Source organism: Pantherophis guttatus, chromosome 1, assembly GCF_059756535.1.
Source record: "Pantherophis guttatus breed Tessera chromosome 1, ASM5975653v1, whole genome shotgun sequence".
NCBI lineage: Eukaryota > Metazoa > Chordata > Lepidosauria > Squamata > Colubridae > Pantherophis > Pantherophis guttatus.
In genome coordinates this window covers 184,957,797-184,977,803 of record NC_142063.1, presented here as the reverse complement: position 1 = coordinate 184,977,803, position 20,007 = coordinate 184,957,797, and the positions used below count along the sequence as shown (strand labels likewise).

Genomic DNA, 20,007 nt, shown 5'->3' with positions numbered 1-20,007 from the left:
ATAAGCCTGAATGCGAATCGGTATGGACCGCAGGTGAGCTACCAAGGCTGCCAGAATTTTGGTGAAACTGCGTGGGGCCGATGCCAGGCCAAATGGAAGGGCTCGGTATTGTAGGTGGCGCCCCGCGTAGCTGAACCTGAGGTACCGCCGGTGAGCTGGCTCTATGGGTATATGAAGGTACGCCTCGGAGAGGTCGATTGAGGCTAGGAAGTCCCCGGGCCTTATTCCCTCCAGGATAGATTTGAGCGTACTCATCCTGAACTTGCGGTACACTAAATGAGTGTTCAGGGATTTTAAATTTAGGATCGCTCTCCATCCCCCCGAGCGCTTCGGAACCACGAAAAGAATCGAGTAAAACCCCTGTCTCCATTGCTCCCGAGGGACGTCCTCCACAGCATTGATCTCCAGAAGATGCTGAATGGCGAGCTCCATCAAATTTCGCTTGCTGAGGGAGCTGGAGACAGGGCAAGGCACGAAGCGGCTCGGAGGGCGGGAGAGGAACTCCAATGGGAGGCCAAATTCGATGATATGAAGAACCCATTGGTCTGTAGTACTGCGAGCCCATTCGGGGAGAAACAGGCTCAACCTCCCCCCAATAGGAGCTATCAAGCGAGAGTCACTTTTGGCGGCGGAACTGACGTCCGCCAGTTCCACGAAAGGGCCGTCTCTGAGGAGCGAAAGGTTTGGATTTATCCCTGTAGGAACCTCTATCTTGGGGACGAAAGGAACCTTGTGAGTAAGGTCTCTGACTGGGGCCCTCCTGGAAGAAATTACGGGCCGGTGGCCTGCGATAGTAGGGGGTAGCCCTGCGATCAGCTCGTCTAGTAATGGAAGGTAGGACCTTCCTTTTATCCCTGTCCTCCACTAATAATGGGTCAAGGGAAGCCCCAAATAATTTAGGCCCAGAGTATGGTGTAGAAGCTAGACGCCATTTGGCCTTGAGGTCAGCGTGCCAAGGTTTAAGCCACAAAAGGCGACGGGAAGTGACTGAAGAAGCCATAGCCCGCGAGGCAAATTTGGCCGCATTTAGCGTGGCATCCGAGGTGAACTGTGTGGCAGCTATTATCTTATTTAAGTCCTGATGGACTCTGGCATCCTGAGCTGGTAAGCGGGACTGTAGTTGTTGGAGCCACAGGAGTGATGACCGTGAGAAGAATGAGGCCGCAGTAGCAGCCTGAATCGCCCAAGCCGAAGCCTGGTGGGCTTTCTTGAAAGACGAGTCAAACTTACGGTCTTCTGGCTTAAGTCCTTCAGAAGTATCCCCCGAGATGAAAGGAGACGACGAGGAAAGCGCTGCCACAGGGCCATCAACCTCGGGAACCTGCAAGAGACTGGTCAGGACAGGATCCATGTTGTAATTTCTACGATCGTAGCCACTAGGAGTAGGGAGAGAAGTTGGATTAGTCCATTGTTTACGAACCACATCAGCGAAAAGTTTTGGCGCCGGGACAAATAGCTGCTCAGCTACTGGTTCAGAAAATATGCCCTGACTGGTGGAAGCGGCAGAAGATGACGGGACAGAATCAGTGTCAACTAGGCCCGAGGTTACCTTGGCCTTGTGAAGCAGTGATTTAAAAAGTCCCTGGGGAAACAGCCCTGTAAAGGCTGGTACGTCTGGAGCAGTGGATTCGTCATCCGACAAATCTACCTCTCTTTGAGGTTCATCCTCCAATTCTATATCAGCACTGCCCCTGGATCTAACCGGGGAGTGATCAGGGGACCCTGTGAGGCTGGCATCAGGAGAAACCCTTGATCTTCTGGAATGAAGACTCTCAGAGACAATAGAGGCAGAGCGATGCTCCCTGATGCCCGCTTGAATTCCATGAGAAATGGCCCTGGCAATTAACATCTGCACTGATTGAGGAAGATTTTCCAGATCAGACCTAGGTTGATAGCTTGGTGGAGGATCCTGAACAGGAATAGCACAATCAAAGGGGTCCCCCTCTTGTCTAATTGGAGAGCCATGAAGGCTGTCCTGTCGTTCTGGGGAGAAGGCTTTGGTCAGGTCAACCTCCTCTGCAACCCCTGAATCGAGACCGACTTCCGTGTTTGGCTTATCTGTAAGAATATGCGTAGCCATATCAGCAGAATGATGATGAGACGTTTTTGTATGTTTTGATTTTGCAGAGGCCTTACGGCCAGAATCACTCTTGGAAGATGACTGGTCTGCCATTACGATGGATGGGCTGTGCTACAGCAGGAAATCTGCGCACAAATGAACAATGGTAAGACATCAGTAAGATATCAATTATTATTATTATTATTATTATTATTATTATTATTATTATTATTATTATTATTTTTGCAGGGAGACAGCGTATGCAAATTTAATTTCCCACTTTATATAAATCCAGCAAATAATAGGGAAGCCGCTGCCACAATGAAATCACCAAACGAAGAAATTTTCTTTCCCCTGTTTGGATATAAAATGGCTGCCCAGGAACAGGTATCCAGGGTCAGACAAAATGGCCGCCAAGAGTTGGGATTAAATTCCAAATACCCCAAGTCCACAAAAAACACAGACCTGCTTTCAATGTCTCTCCTCCTTTTTTTTTTTTTATACTGAAGCCAGTGCAAAGCTTACCAAGCCAAGCACTCAGACAGGCCTCAGCAGCCGATGAAAAGGGCGTGCAGAAATGGCGGCAAATAACGGCTGCAGAAAGATGGCGGCACAGAAATTGGCGGGGAAGCGTCAGACACCACCCACGCCAAAGCAACAGCAGCGAAAATGCGAGCTCCGTCTTCCCCGGTGGCTGGGAGGAGCCGCGATAGCAAATAGAGCCGAAATAACCCTCGCAGCACGGCAGAGGATTTTCCGGCTTCCGCGGCTTCTCCGACCTCCAGCTGATCAGCGCTGAAGAGAGATTGACAGCGGAACGGGGCGGCGAGCGGTGGGAAGCAAGGCGCTGGTCCCTGAAGCGTTACGATCTTCACGCCCCCCAGCTGATGAGCGCTGGGGCGGCGGCTATCAGGGGAGCGCGGCGGCGGCGTTTCCAGCCTAGGAAGACTGAAATGGCCCGCACGCACAGCGCTAGAAAGGAATGGGGGCTGAAATATCTTTTAACTCACGTTCCCTTGAAGTTCAAGAGACAACGGAGGCAGCCCTGTCTCTCAGACAGTGTTCAGGCTGAAAAGCCCCCTAGCAACAAACGATCTCCAATTCCGTCAGAAGTGAGAGACTCAGCGAAGCGACTGGTCAGAACCACTGAGTCGAATAAACTGGGAGGAAGGGAGGCCTGAGTAGGCGTGGCCAAGTTTATCCGACTCAGTGATTGGCCAGACGGGCTGGATCATCCCACTTCTGACCCACTCCGCATCCCAGTGGGAGAAATACTGGAGTTTTAAAAGTTCAATTAGTCATTTATATGCCATTTTTATTTTGCTGGAAAGATTGTGAGAAAACTGTTAATGATGGGACATCTTTCCGTGAATTATGAAAGAAAAATAAAATCACTACATGTAAACAAAAGATGATATATTTCTGAAAGTTTGAACTGTCCGGACAATACAGGATTCATTGTTAGGTGAACACTGCCTCTAACACTGGCAATTTAAAATTGCCTCTAATGTAAGAAGCACCTACCAGCCTTGGGGATTGTTTCCAGGTTTTTGGTCTGTGAGTTGCCTATAAACTGGACTTCCGTGCTGAATTCCTGTTCTGGAAGAGCCGTGTGCTTCCCTTGCTCTTGCAAGATATGATGGAAAACTGCAGCCAAGTCTGCTTCTGCTATCATGGAGTCCTTCTGCATGGAGGCTTCCTCACCATTTGGAAAATCTTCAATGCTCTAAGAAGAATCATCTGTTGCTATTAATAAGCAGGCTACATATTCTCTCATTTACACACCTACAATTGTTCTTTTCCAACAACTTCTTAATCCAAGAGCATTAACGTCTAACTTTAATCAGTTGTGGTATAATACGCCTTGTGTGTCAAAAACATGTGAATATATTTTCATGGGGCATAGACATGGTAGAACCTGGTCAAAGTCAATGAAATGGGTAAAGACTACATTAAAACTGAAAGTTGGTTCTCAAGCCACACTTCTTAATATTTGACAGAAATTCAACCTGTCTACCTACATTCTGAAAATGTAGCAAAACTGAACTCATCCAAGATGCCAAAGGTAGCAACTCTGACATAAGAAGCTAAAAACTCAAGCTATGTTTTCTCATCATGAAAGAATCTAAAAAGGTTTTTTGACCAGTTAATGAGATCAGATGGTCATTCCAGGAGATGCTGCAAAGATACAGTTTCTGCTGACAGACTCACACTGCTGAGTACATGGAACATTTTTATTTTTTTCTGAAAAAAGCAAAGAGTCCCAGGCATCTCATAGATTTTCAAGAGCCTTAGTTTGAATATATTTCTCACATTAAAAACTCTTAGGCTACACATTAGACTAACAAAGTTCAATGAAAAGAAAAGAAACTGAAAGAAGAAAAAAGGATCATAGATTCACACCACCACCAGATCCCTAATACCTGAAAGTCTTCTTTCCCAGGACATGGAGAAAGCTGGACAGATTGACGGCGAGATTGGGAAGAATATTCTGAGTCGGTTTCAAAATCAAAGGAATGTACAGAAAGTAGGCGCTTTTTCTTGCGCATCTTAGGAAGCACAAAAAGAGAAATATTTAAAATTTCACTGCAAATACAAGATATTATATTTCACATGACCTTCAATAAAGGATAACATCCGTCCTGATTTATTTATTTATTTGTTCAACTTATATGCTGCCTTTCTCCGAAGACTCAAGACAGCTGATATTTATTGTATGATAGTAATAGAACTCTTAGTGAGAAAGGCTTCAGGCACAATATTCCTCATTTTCATCAGGCCTCTGCAGGTGATTATCCCTGGTTCATCTTATCTCAACTCAAGAGGTTATTTTGCAAGAAGCATTGCTTAAACCTGGGAATATCAGGACTGTAGATGAGAAATCAAAGAATATCTTGAAAGAAGGCAGTGGAAAAGATTCCTTCCTTGAGAATTCAGACATGCATGAGACATGAGCACATTTTTGGAAATGTATTGAAGTTACTAGAACTTTTGTTTGGACTGTTCAAAACCAAAAGAGATTTGTGTCAGAAAGTTACAGTAAAAGAAGCACCTTTCCTCAGATAAACTCAGAGGAGGAGGTGCAGTGAGGAAAAGAAAGGGCGGTATGATTTAATAATAAAATTCCACATTATGTAAAACATGCATGGAAAAAAATTACCTGAATTATCCTTACCCTGGCATAAGACTCAGATTCTGCTCCATCCACATCATCACTTGTTTCTCCCTCCTCACTCTCATTATTCCTGTACAAGTGATAATCACCTGGATAAGAAAGACACATGCATATATGCAAACAAACATATGTTGATCAGATACCTAGTAGAGAGGCTACAGCTCAGTTACAGATCACATTTTACATTCCAGAAGATGTCAGATTCAATTGCTGCCATCCTCATTTTACTGATTTAGAAACTGATATTGCTGTATATGCATTCCCAATGATAACTTCACTTCTCATTTACTGTCATCTGATCCATGAATGCCCTTCTTACAATTGCCCCGCAAGCAACAGCTAGTGAAAAGTATTATCATATAAAGACACTGTTGAAAGAACTTGTCTTTGCTGTTGGCTAGTTAGGCTGACAAATGAAAGCAACTTGGAAGGCAGGATACCTGGGATACCATTTTCTCCCACTGTAGATTAGTCAGATTACTATAATAAGCAAATGAGATCTTCTTCGTGGTACCACTTCTTGTTAGTATACATTAAACTCTACCCACAAAGGGTCTTTACATCTCATGATACTGATGATAAATGATATTCATAGCCACTGGTTATATTACAGGCTGACTCTTTATGGACTGTAATTAATGTTAAACTTTAATATTGCACATTATCACCTAAATTAATGATGTTAATTGTAGGACTTTTATCAGAAAAAAATAGGATATTCCTCAAGGTGATTGTATCTATAATTTCCTGACCACTTATAGTGATCCACAGCAGACCACAAGATTCCATTCAGAGGTTTGTCTCAGACCAGGGCTCAATTGGAGTCAGTCTATCTACTTTGACACAATAGCCAAATCCAAAATGAGGTTCAGAAATTGGGCTGTTTTTTGTTCCCTTGGCAAGTATGGAACAACATAAACAGCTCTAAATTTTATCTTATAATAGACTTGGATTTTTTCCAGACACATTAAAGTGCATGAGGGAATGTGCATCCTGCCAAGGTTCATTGAAACATGTTTAGGAATTTTAAGATATACTTCTGTGACTTTTGATTGTTTGGACAGAAAGTGCCTGTACTTAGATTGTTTGAGGACATAATTTGAAGACATTTTCAACCATAATGTTCTCTGGAAAACCATTGTAGCCAGTTTCAGAATGATGAGTAAAAGATTTCTGGCTAAACGGAAGGATCTCCAACAAAGAGAACTGATTCCCAAATAATATGATGGTGTTGCTTTGGGGGCAGGGAGGAATGAGAAATTAAGAGAAAAGAAAAGATTTAATGAAAACTCTGAATGGGAAAAAGAGAGAAAAATGAAATGAATCATTTGCTGAACCAAACTGCAAAGAAGATGAAGCAATTAAGACAACTTAAAACACAAATCAGATATCAGAACCAACAGATAATGGTGCAATAACAGCTTAACAACATGTTTATGATGACACAATTAAGAAATTAGGAACAAAGACATGGAGCAATCTCAATCAAGGAATCAATACTTCACACTTCAATTGCTGTGAATGGAATGGCCCTTTGGTCTAATTCTCAAATGCGCCCCCCCCCCAGCTACTTTTAAGCTACTTTCTTAAAAGAGCATTGTTGTTGTTTTTGTTCCCTAAAGCTATAAAGTCCTGTTTTGCATTAGCAAGCTACTGAACAAACGTCTTGGAAATGACCAATAGCAAACCACTTCTGTATCATGCCAAAAAAATTGAACAGATGTGTCCATATAAATCATCAACTCAAAGGCAATGTTACAGTTTTTGTCCCACTTCTGCTCAGGACATCAACATCTGATGCCCATTTCTAGGGTTTTTGGGTTTTTTGTTTGTTTGTTTTGAATGGATGAATTCCTGCCTATAATATAGACTCAATGTCTGAAATCTGAAATAGTAAGAGACCCAATTTTCAAGATTCTTTCAAAATGACAACACTATTTTAGAGTCTAAAGAATTTGTACATGACAATGAAAAAAAACAACTTACTGGTGACATCTGGCAAACTATGTACTCTGCCACGCAGACCTAGAATAAAAGAAATTAAGTATTTTAAATCAGACTTTATAGTAATCATGATGTAGGGTCAAAGTCTAATTACATTTATCAGAGTTAATCAACAAAAAGCAATAGAATATAGCAGTACTTTTACATATCTGTGAAATGCCATACAAGCTGTTTAAAGGAATGTGCTAAATAGTTAGCAATAATTATGCACACTTGGAATGTGATAAGGACATCACTGCATTCCACTGACTGTCCCTGCACTATGAAATGTGTGCAAGAGTGACACCCGCTACACACAACCATGAAATTGTGCCAGCCTTTCTCAAAGCCTGTTATTTTTCACAAACATAATGCACCCAATAAATTATCAGACTGACAAAAGGACAGAGTATCTGACTTTTTCAAATTTGAATTTGTGAGGGACCTACATCTGATGATGCTAGGAGGCAGGGCTTGATACTCACCTTATGGAATATTTTCCCTCCAAATTTTGGTTTCCTTCATCACTGTTAATATTCAAAAAGGCCGTTAAGGTTTGGCTGTGATACCAGGTTTAGAGGTCCTAGGGAATCAGTGACATTTTAGGGTATTTTCTTATAATGGATGAAATGTACTTGTCATTTTTTCCCGTTTTTTTTTTTATATATTTTATATTTATGTTTTCTATTTTATAATGCTGTTATAATGAATGCTTTTATATTGTGGTTTTATTGATTTCTGGACATTGCAGAGTCACTTCTGGTGAGATGGGCAGCTTTATAAATGAGAGAGGGGAGGGACGGAGGGAGGGACGGACAGACTGACTTGGCAAATTTAAGATTTCTAGAAATTTTAAATTTCTAGAATTTCCCAGTACGTACCATATTTTTCAGAGTATAAGATGCTCTGGACTGTAAGACGCACCTATCTTTTTTGGGGAGAAAAACAAGAAAAAAAATCTGCCTCTGCCTCCCAGCAATTTGCCTCCTTGCAGCAAACAGCAAACAGCCTGCTTTAGTTTCATTTTCATTTTCATCACAGCCTGATTAGCACAAGAAAAAAAAATCTGCTTCCCAGCAATTTGCCTCCTTGCAGCAAACAGCGGAGGACCATGCGGCAATAGGCAATGTCAATCCCTGCAACCCGAAACAGCTGAGGGTCGGCAGGCTGATCCAACTGACAATCAGCTGCTTATGCTAATCAGGCTGTGCTGAAGCTGAAATGGGCTGTTTGCAGCAAGGAGGTAAATTGCTGGGAGGCAGAGGCCAAAGGGTGGGGGCCAGCATTCGGTGTATAAGATGCACCCAAATTTTCACCCTCTTTTAGGGGGGGAAAAGTGTGTCTTATACTCCAAAAAATACGGGTATGTACTGAAAATTATTCCAATGTTTCAAAATTGTTATATAAAGTTATTGTGAAATCATTTTTAAGAAGGATATCATGAAGGATACAGTTGTAAATCTAATTCAAATCAGAATATTCTCTTGAATTTTAGCTGAATTTCCTCAAGATTTTCAAATGTTAGTTCTTAGGAAGAGTGCAGCTAAATTTTCATTCAGATTGTAGTAAAATTTCCCAACACTCCTATCTTAGATATAATTTTTTCACCAATTTCAACCATATAGAAAGAAGGTGACTATATGCATCTATCTGATCTTGACCATAAAAATGTTCCAAACCATGTTTGACCTGCATTCAAGTGAATGAGAATAGCATTTTATCAGACCTAAATGCTGATCCTTCTTATTCTAGAGACTAAAAGAGGGAGAAGATACAGGACAATGGAAGAGGGCCAGTTTAAGCAGCTTTATGCCTGTATATGGGTTTTCATATTCTGCCTCAGCTTCAAACCTGGCTGAGTCTGTAGGGATTTCCTCCTCACCCTTCTGTTCAATTGTATCCAATTCTCAGAGACGCCTAGTCAAGTCCCTTGGCAAGGTTTTTTGGTAGTTGTTTGCCACTGCTTGCATCCAAGGGCAAGAGAATATGACTTGCCCAAGGTCACCCAGTTGCCGTTATGCCTAAAGCAGGTCTAAAACTCAGGGTCTCTTGTTTCTAGCCTGACACCTTAACCACTACTCCAAACTGGCTCTCATTTATTTTATTTAACAAAATTTAGTTATTTGGTTATTCATTTAGTTAGTAAAATATGTATGCCCCCTCTTTAAAAGATGCAATATTTCTTATCTGCAATTTCCAGATCATACTTTTTATTTTTTTCTTCAGTCCCATACTGATGAATTCTAAAAACTGCTTATTTTTTGTGACATTTTTATTTCCTTAGGACTGGTATTGCCAAATCATGAATTTAGACACTACTCTTTTTATATATTTTTATTCTAATTCATTTTAGAGTTTCTAAGAAGTATAAATATATAAAACTACGTATCTTCTATATATATATATAAATGTGTGTGTGTGTTCCAGCATAACTCTGGAATGCCTCGGGCAATTTCAACCAAACTTGGTACACAGATGACTTACTCTCTGAAAAAAAATACTGTGGAGGTAAGACAACCCTAACACCCCTCGGGGTGTGTGTTCTGTTAAGATACAGCCTGTTGTGCCTTAAAATGGCTTCTACTGTACAGCACAGTGGAGTTGCCATGGTAACGGCTTCACAGTACTCCACAAAGGGGCTTCCGCTAATAAGGGGGAAAATGAACATTGGACTTACCTGAAGGTTCTTTCTCCTTGCGCTGTGTGAGAGTCCATTGAGTGGGCTATCTTCTGTCTGACTGGTCCGAGACTGAGTAAGAAATTTGAATAAACACGCCTCCTCTTCCTATTATCCCAGTTTGAAAAACGAGGTCCGGATCCAAAGAATCAAGTGACTTGAGCGCAATGCTATAGGAAAAAAAGGAACTGAGAAGGAAGAGAAAAGACAAACAAGGGAGGGTATGGACTCTCACACAGCACAAGGAGAAAGAACCTTCAGGTAAGTCCAATGTTCATTCTCCCTTGCGCTGTTTAGAGAGTCCACTGAGTGTGATATACCCAAGCTACATATCCCTAGGGAGGGAAGATAGAGAGGAGGCGGTTGGGGAGGACCTGTGGGAGTACCTGTTGAAGAATTCTATGCCCAAAGGCAGCCTCAGCTGAGGCAAATTTATCCAATTTGTAATGTTGAATAAAGGATGTCGGGGAGATCCACGTGGCAGCCCTGCAGATCTCGAGGAGGGATGCCTGAGTAGCCCAGGCTGTGGTGGTAGCAGTGCTGCGGGTTGAGTGCGCTGTAATGCGACCAGGAAGTGCCTTGTTCCTACATTTGTAGGCCAACGTAATGCATGCCTTAAGCCAGCGAAAGATGGTAGCCGAGGATAGTTTTGATCCAAGGGAAGTAGGTTGGAAGGAGATGAATAAGGATTCCGTATGACGGAAAGACGCAGTCCTATGAATATACCTCTTGAGAGCCCGACGTACATCCAGGGAGTGCCATCGTCGTTCGGTGGGATGAACGGGGTTGGGGCAGAAATCGGGTAAAACAATCTCCTGGGCTCTATGAAACCAGGTGTTGTTCTTTGGAAGGAAGGTGGGATCAAGCCGAAGAATTACACAATCAGGATGGAAGATGCACAGGTCCCTTCGGATGGAGAGGGCCGCCAGTTCGCCGACTCGACGAGCGGAGGTGATCGCGATGAAGAAGGCCACCTTGAAGGTGAGGAATTTCAGGCTGGCAGAGGATAATGGTTCGAAAGGGGGGTCCATTAGAATCTGAAGTACAAGGCTGAGGTCCCAGGATGGGAATCTGTGTACTGTGGGAGGGTGGAGATTGGATGCTCCCCAAAGAAAGCCTCGTACATGAAAGTGATGTGATAATGAACCATAGTCCTTGCAGGGAATAATGGTGGCCAGAGCAGAGACTTGACGCCTCAGAGTATTGACCGTGAGACGAGCCTTGAAACCTGTCTGGAGGAAGCCCAGTATCTGTGGAATGGAAGTGTGAGTGGGCGTAATGTCAGAAGCTGCGCACCATCGACGAAAGGCGGACCAGGTGGCATCATAAATCCGGGTGGTGGACCTTCTGCAAGAGGCGAGCAGAGTGGAAATTACCTCGGAAGAGAAGTGTTCCTTCCTCAGGATCTCCCCCTCAATGGCCAGGCGGCTAGCTGCAACCATTGAGGTTCTGGATGTTGGACAGCTCTTTGAATGAGAGCTATACGATCTGGTGGGATCCTCCATGGACTGCCCATCGAGAGCTCCTTGAGGTCCGTGAACAAGGGTCGGCGAGGCCAATACAGGACAATGAGGATGACCTCTGCCCTTTCTTCCAGGATCTTCCGTACGACTTGTGGTATGAGAGGAATCGGAGGGAAAGCGTAAAGAAGACCCTGTGGCCATTTGCAGCAGAGGGCATTCGTCCCTTCCACCGTTGGGTTCCAGTAACTGGATAGAAAACGGGGTACCTGGGTGTTGTTCGGGGTAGCAAACAGATCCATTTTTGGCTGGCTGAAGCGGAGGACAATTTGATGGAAAAGATCCGGGTGCAGTTGCCACTCCACCAGGTCGATGTCCGTCCTGCTTAGCCAGTCTGCCTGAGGGTTGGTGGAGCCCGTGATGTGCTCTGCCTGTAAGGAGAGCAGGTGTCTCTGTGCCCAGGCTCCCAGCTCCGCAGCCTCGCTCATGAGGGTCCTTGATCGTGTTCCGCCCTGATGATTCACGTGGGCTATTGTGGTGACGTTATCCGTCCTGAGAAGCACATGTTGACTGGAAAGTTGGCGCTGGAAGTGCCATAGAGCTAGATGGGCTGCCCGTAGTTTCAGCCAGTTGACGTCATGTTGAAGGTCCCCCGGTGTCCAACTGCCCTGGGTAATCTGGCCGTTGAGGTGAGCTCCCCAGCCGAAGAGACTGGAGTCCATGGTCAGAATCAGACGTTGGGGTTCGAGGAAAGAGGAGCCTCTTTCTAGAGCTGCGGATGTCCACCAGTTGAGAGATGATAGAACCCTCGACGGAACCCTGACCCTGGAGTTGGAATTGCTGATGCCTGCCCTCTGGCTGGGAAGAAGGAACCACTGGAGCGGGCGGGAATGAAGCCTGGCCCAGGGAACAATGGAGAGGCAGGAAATCATCTGACCCAATAATTGGGAGAGTAGGAAAGGCGGAGGCTTGCGGAGAGGTCTGATCTGACCCACTGTGGATCTGATGTTGTGTTGGCATTCCTGCGACAGGAACACGAGGCCGGCCTTTGTGTTTATGCGAGCTCCCAGATGAATGAGATTGGTGGATGGATGCAGTTGGCTCTTCTCCCAATTCTCGGTGAAGCTGTGGAGCTATAGGGCTGTGATAGTTGCCTGAAGATCCATAAGAGCCTTTTGGAATGAGGAAGACTGGATGAGTATGTTGTCTAAATAGCACTGCAATCTGATGGGTGAAGCTCTCCAATGTGCTGCCACCACGTCGAGGAGCTTAGTAAAAATACGGGCTGCAGAAGAAAGGCCAAAGGGAAGGGCCCTGTATTGGAAATGAGCACCCCCCCCCGTAGCAAAATCTAAGGAACCGTCGGTGAGATGGTCTGATCGGTACGTACAGGTAGGCCTCCCGGAGATCTATGGAGGACAGAAAGTCACCAAGCTTAATGCCTCCCAAGATAGAGTGTAGGGGGGCACCTACTATCTGGAATGAGCTCCCCCCAGAGATACGGAGGATCCCGGATCTGCGCACCTTCCGCCGCGCTTTAAAGACCTTACTATTTCACCAGGTGGGCCTGGCCTAATTTTCTCCCTCTTTTATAAAAGATTTTTAATTTTTAAATATCTTTTAGTATTTTATACATTCAATTTTAAATTGGTTTTAAAATTTTGGGGTTTTAAATTTGTCGGGGCCAAAATTATTTAATTTGATTTTATTCTACTTTTAAATTTTGTATGTATGTGTTTTATTGTTTGGCTGTGCACCACCCTGAGTCCTTCGGGAGTAGGGTGGTATAGAAATCAAATAAATAAATAAATAAATAAATAAATGCATTTTGAAACATCTATATTTAATATGAATGTTCAGGCGTTTCAGGTCTAGAATGGCCCTATTACCCCCTGACTTCTTTTGAACTAAGAAAAGAATAGAGTAAAAACCAGCTCCCCGATGCTCTGGGGGAACCGGTTCAATGGCTCGAATTGATAGGAGGTGTTGAATTTTGGTCTCCATGGATGACCTCTTGATAGGGTTGGAGGGAACTGAGCACCTGATGAATCAACGGGGTGTGTGTGGAAACAAATTCTAGAGTGACCCCTAGGGATACCATCTGGATGGCCCAAGCATCTGTAGTCGTGGAACACCACCTATTAGAAAAAAGGGCAAGATGGCCGTCGATGGGATCCAGGGTGGGGTTGGTATTACTTTCTGCAATATGGTTGGGAACCGGAGCCACGAAATGGCCGCCTGGACTGGGTTGACAATTGCAATCTCTGAATTGCTGTCTGTCCTGAAATCTGTCAGACAGAGGATTGAAAGACCGTGAAGGGGCCGGTGGTTGGAATCCTGGGTTAGTAGAACGAAAAGACTGTCTACGGTAAGAAAAAGTAGGATGTCTGTCGGTTCGTCTGAACAAGAAAGGAAGAACCTTCTTCTTGTCCCTATCTTCGACCAAAACAGGATCCAATGCTTCGCCAAAGAGGTTGCCCCCTTTTTTTAAAAAAAAAAACAAGTTTTTTTTTATATTCAAACAACCAAACACTACACAATCAATTATCATACTTCATTTTATCCCCACCCAACCCCCCTTCCCCCATTCCCCCCCCGACTTCCCAGAGCAAAAACAGGATATAGCATTTAACAAACATAAACTAAAATATGCTAACTATTACAGAATTCAAAACTCACATTTGTTAACTTCCCTTTTAAAAATTATACTTCAACCTTCCTTTTATAAATTCTCTTATCACATTTCACATTTATAAAAAAAGAGAAAAAAAAACACAAAACCATAATCTTATTTTAAACATTTTAAAATCTCTTAATACATTAGCAGAACGTTCTCCAAAATATAAGTTTCAAAACTTTCAAAAAGTTATCCATTAAATTTTAAGTTATCCATCTTTAAACTTCAATACTTTAAAACTACCATAAAATTCAGAAAGTTATCCAATTTTAATTAAATCTTCTAACATCATGAGACAATCTCCAAAATATGACCAGTCTTTCTTTCTTTCTATATTTTTTCCAGTCCTTCTTCAATAATATTTTCTTCTTCAGCATTGCTCCTCCCCCTGCTTTTATTTTCAAAATTTTTTAGGTTTGAAATTGTAGTTGGTGTGTCTTTGGAATTAGTTCTCTTCTTGGGGTTGTTTCCTTTAATTTGAAGCCCCCATTTCGACTCTTCCTGCATTTGTAGTCCATCAGTTCGTTCCTTATATATTGATTCTGTCTGTAGAGCCAAAACTTGTCAAAATATTTATCAACCTGCAGTAAAGAGTCTTCTTGCTGTTTCTCAGTTAAGTGAATGGAAGCCTCTTCCAGAACCTGTGTTTTCAGTATAATAACTTCCATTTTAGCCCCAACAATGTCTCTTTTATCCTCCAAAGGCACATTGTCCTGATTAATTTCTTCCTCTTTTCCAGCCAGCAAGTCATTACTATTCCCCAATTTAAAATCTTGAATAGTTCTTTTAATTATCTGTCTTATCTCAGCAGTAAAAGATTTTAAAAATCTTTTTAAGAGCCTTGGTAGTAAAGTGGTCTAAGGCACCCTGTTATTAAGCTGGTTATTAAGACCAGCTGCCTGCAATTACTGCAGGTTCGAATCTCGCCAAGCCTCAAGGTTGACTCAGCCTTCCATCCTTTCTAAGGTAGGTAAATTGAGGACCCAGTTGTGGGGGCAATAAGCTGACTTTGTATAAATATACAAAAGGATGAAGGCTATTGCTGAACACATTGTAAGCCGCCCTGAGTCTCCGGAGAAGGGCAGCATATAAATCAAATTAAAAAAAAAAAAGTCTTTTAAGTCCTTCGCAGTCACTACTTGTGAGTTTGCTGACTCATATAATCCATCTTTAATTTCAGCCATTTTTCAATTGTCTCTTTATGTTTGTATTAATTCGGCTATCAGGTCATTAACTCCAATTATTTCCACGCAAATTAAGAATGTAAGTTAATTAAAATCAATACCACAGTCTTTTCCATTCCACTTCCACTTTAAATCTTTTTTCTTGAATAACCCGATAGCTTTAACAATGTTACTGATGTTAACAAGGACTTTCACTTATAAGTTTCATTTTCACGCCCTAAGGTGCCATCTTTCCCTTTTTAAACAGAGTTAACATACAATACTTGCATTTTTAGTCTCCTGGATTAACTCTGCCAGCATCCAAAATCCAAAATCCAAATTCTTTATTATCTTTCTAGTTGCTTTGCTGGTGTGGTAGCGACGCTTCGGTCTGCTTATTTTTAAGCAGACTCGTCCTGGCTCCGGAGCTCTGAAGGGCTTTCAGGGAGCTCTCACCCTGCAAACCCCAGGCTTAAAAAAAAAAAGCCTGGGGTTCTAGGGGAGCTCTACCCAGACCCTTCTGCTCTTCTCTCCCCCTTTTCCCTGGGGGAGAGTTTTTAAGCCGCTAGACAGCTGATTTTCGCTGTTCTAGCGGCTATACGGAATCACGGGGCTGGAGTGCCTAAAAGGAGCTCCGTCGGCGTTTCGCTGAGGTTGCCACCTTTGAAGGGGGCTGCTGTAAGACGCCACTTAGTCCTCATATCTGCCTGCCAATGGTGTAGCCAGAGGAGTCGGCGAGAGGTAATGTTGGAGGCCAGGGCTCTAGAAGCAAACTTTGCAGAGTTAAGGGTGGCATCAGCCATGTATTCCATGGCAGCTATGACCTTGCTGATGTCCTGGTGAAGCCAGGTGTCATCAGGAGGCACTCTGCTTTGCATCTGACGGACCCAGATGAGATACATGCAAAGAAAGAAGCCGCGGTGGCGGACTTGATGGCCCAAGCCGGGGCCTGGTGAGTCTTGCGGGTAGATGTCTCAGCGTGCCTGTCCTCAGAATGGAGACCCACAGCAGCATCTGATGGGAGGATGCTGGAAGAGGTAAGACTAGCCATGGGGGCATCAATTGAAGGCAGTTTGAGAAGATCTTCGAATTCCTGTTTGGTGGTATATAGTTTTTTCTCCAGACCACTTGGGTTGGAAATGGAGCCAGGCTGGGTCCATTGATGTTGGATGGTGTCCAGAAACAGTTTAGGCGAAGGAACGACCTCTTGTTCAGCCACAGCTTCTGCAAACAGGCGGCTATTGGAGTCCTGGCTCTGGGCTGCCTTTGGAGCAGAGGAGGAGCTACTCATATTGGCGGTGACTCTGGCTTTGTGCAGCAAGGTCTTGAACAGTTCGTGCTTGAGGAACGGGGCTTGTCTGAAGAAGACTCCTCCTCCTCCTCCTCCTCCTCAGAAAGGTTATAGTCAAAGTCATCCACCTCATCATTAACGGACTGATCGCTATGCTGAGAGCGTGATGGAGACCCAGTGTGGGAGGAAACCTCACTGTCCAGATTGGAAGATGTTCTGGAAGAACGTTGTGGTTGAATTGGAGCAGACGAAGGAGCTAGGATCCCTCTTTGGGTGAGAGCAGTATCAATGGTCTTGGCCACGGTCTGAGCGATGAGATCGCACATCTCCCGGGAAATGGAAGAGGAAGGCTCTTCTTCTAGACGAAGGCCTGCAGAGGTAGCAGTGAAAGTGGCAGGAGCTGGAGAAGCACAAGCTGGAGGTTGTGTAGGTGGACTGGCATCAGATCCCTGAGCAAAGACCTCTCTAATGATGGACTGATCATCCATAGCAGTGGTAGATCTGTTGGCGGACCAAGAAACTGTCTCCTGAAGAGGCAGATCAGAAATGGGCTGCTCTTGGACTTCCGGTTTGCTGCTGGCCGCCGCCAGATGTTCCTTCGGGATCGTCAGCTTCCATTGCCTGTTAGAGCCGCCTTCACAACGGAATGGCGGCTCAAAAAAACTCCGTTTCCATGAGGAAACGGAGATAGAGCCGGCTGGGGTGGGTAGAACTCTCTGCATAGTCCCAAAAGTTTTTATTTTACTTTTGGGACGGAGCGGATGAGCTTCCCCATATCCCCAGCCGCCGCTCCGGGCTTTGGGAGACCTCTGCTATATGCAGAGCCAGGCGACAAGAGCAAGCCTGTGAATTTAACAGATTGATTAAAGAAAATGTGAGCTGGACCTGTGATACAGAATCGCAAGTATTTTACTTATTTTATAAAAACTATTCAAAAGAAAAGGGGAAAGGAAAGAGGGGGGAAAAAAAAGGACTTTTAAAATGGCGTCTGCCGAGGCTTGAGAAGAGGCTGAAAGGGAAAGTCCTTCCGTTCTTTATTATTACAATGTAGCGGAATAAATACCACTGGCTACAATTGTAGACAAAACTTCGCTCCTGTGTTCTTTTTCTCTCTCTCTTTTTTTTTCTGGGGATCGGATATTGCTTCTGATTGGAAAGAAGTCTTTCTTTTTTTTTTTTTTTTACAAAGCTTGCCTGGGCGGAAACATGGCACTGAGACTTATAAAGTCAGACAAACAAGTAGTGGGGGGGGATTCCCCCACTAACAAGCTAAAGGAACAAGTTTTAAGTCTCCAGTCTCAGCAACCTGATTTTAATATAATAGAATTTCTCTTAGAGGAGATTGTAAGAAGGGATGAGATTGTGAATCAGCACCTTGAAAAATTTAAGCAGGAAATTAAAGAATTGGTGAAATCTAAGTTTGATTTTTTGGAGTGAAAAATTTTAAAAATGGCTAATGGCTTTTCAGAATTTATGATACAGTTGGATGCAAATACTAAGTTACTAGAGTCTAAAATGGAAGAAACTCAAGATAATTTGGACAATAGAATTCAAAAAATTGAAAATGATTTGATAAATATTCAAGATAATAGCTCAGAAGAAAAACCTAAAATGGAGGCTGATCAAAAGACTGGCAATGTAGAAAATTTGCAACAGAGGATTGAAAGAGAGGTTTTAATGGTACAATATAATTTCACTGAATATGCAATAAGACTGAGAGGTTTGCAGGAAAATAACAGAGATGATTTAAGGAAAATATCTTCTGAAATTCTAGCTGGGATTTTAAAGGTTCAACCTGAGGACGTGTTTTGTAGGATTGACAGAGTTTACAGAATAAATTCCTGGATTGCCAAGCAAAGGCAACTGCCTAGAGATGTGGTGATTTATTTTACAGATAAAGAAATTAGGAATAACACTGTGCAAAATTCTTTCAATTCTAATTTGCAATTGTATGGAAGAAAGATTTGGATTTACAAAAAACTCCCACCTAAGATATTAACGGAAAGGAAGAAATTTGGTTTTTTGGTGACTGAGTTAAAAAAAAGAAATATTCCATTTAGGTGGGACATCCCAGTTGGTATTATATTGAGATATCAAGGAGAAAGATACCAGTTAAATACTGTTGAAAGAGCGAAAGAATTTTATCAAAACATTTTGAAAATGAATTTAACATCTTTAGGCACAATACAGGATAAGCAGAAGGAGTTGGAAATAAAGGGAAAATATCGAATTACAGAGACTGTACCAGATAAATTGCCTTTGGATTTTTTGGATACCCCAGCCAGATTATTTACAAATTTGAGAGAAGTGCCATCTGACTCTAACGTGATGACTTATCAAGTCAAAGACAAGTATGGATACCAACCAGATGATATACAAGGGGCAAAAAAGAAACACGAGATACAAAAACAAAACCAACAAGATCAACCTATAAAGCAGAATGAAAACCGATTAGTTGATATACAATCTGTAGAAAGGAAACCAGGATGGAAATTAAACCCACAAAAAGAAAAGAAAAAAAGAAATAGGTCGTACAAAAATAGAAATTTCTAAACCAAGCAACAGTGAAGCCAGTGACTTTAAAAAATGTATGAATATGTGAAAAGATAGTGGAGGCGAAGTATTGGTTAATATTATCCTGAGGACAGTGACAGACCACTGCATTGCCGTAATTCTGGGATGTGAAAAGAGTCTTAAACTGTTGGATTTGAATCATCTACTTTGGATTTTTTTTTTTTTTGTACTGATAAATATATTATAACTATCTTGAGTTACAAGGCAAGAGAGTTACGTTGGGGCATGCAGAAGATCTGGTTGTTACCCACTAGGACGATGGGAATTAATAATCCTGATGAAAGCCACAATTACAACTATATGAAATATAACTATAATGTCACTCGGGTGGTTGCTTTTACTTTTATATATATATGAGGATATTTACTACTGATGGGGGCAGATATGATTGAAGATTTTGAACAAACTGTTGCATCAGGAAGCTATGTTACCCTATTATGGATGATGGTCTTAATAATCCAGCGGAAAGACTTCAAAGAAGATATTATATGGACTATAAACTTAAAGTCATTGTCTTTTCTTTTCTATTTAGATATACTGGAATATATACGTATATATATATATATATATTTTTAAGCAGAGTGGGTAGTGATTCAAGATATTAAGAATTGTTGTGTATGGCAATTTTGCAGGAAAGTGGGTGAATAAGCTAGTTTACAGACTGATTAGTTTAAGAAAAGGGATGTTTAAGTGATATATTTAGGGGAGTGGAGGAAATGGACAGAGTTGAATAAATGTTAAATTAGGATTTATGGGGCAGGCCGCTCTAAAATGTTATATTAATATACACAAAAGATTAAATGTTAAAGCAGGATTTACTATATATTTTTAAAGCGGAAGGTGGTTTTGAAATGTTGTAAAATAATATATAGATAAAAGTTCGAAAGAGGAGAAAAAGGGCAGATTATTGTTAAATTGGGGGTTATAAAAATATGTTAAATTAGAAGT

General features: G+C 42.4%; 1 protein-coding gene across 7 annotated transcripts in view; it reads right to left on the bottom strand.

The window, feature by feature from the left end:
* Positions 1–20,007, bottom strand: part of MLPH (melanophilin) — a 105,141-nt gene that overhangs the window by 59,906 nt on the left and 25,228 nt on the right. For all 7 annotated transcript variants that reach the window (XM_087885872.1, XM_087885866.1, XM_087885864.1 and 4 more), the window contains 4 exons: positions 7,221–7,259; positions 5,235–5,323; positions 4,483–4,608; positions 3,584–3,785 (listed from right to left, as the gene is read on the bottom strand). In XM_087885872.1, coding sequence (XP_087741998.1) covers positions 3,584–3,785; positions 4,483–4,608; positions 5,235–5,323; positions 7,221–7,259 — 456 coding nt within the window. The remainder of the gene's footprint in view (positions 1–3,583; positions 3,786–4,482; positions 4,609–5,234; positions 5,324–7,220; positions 7,260–20,007) is intronic.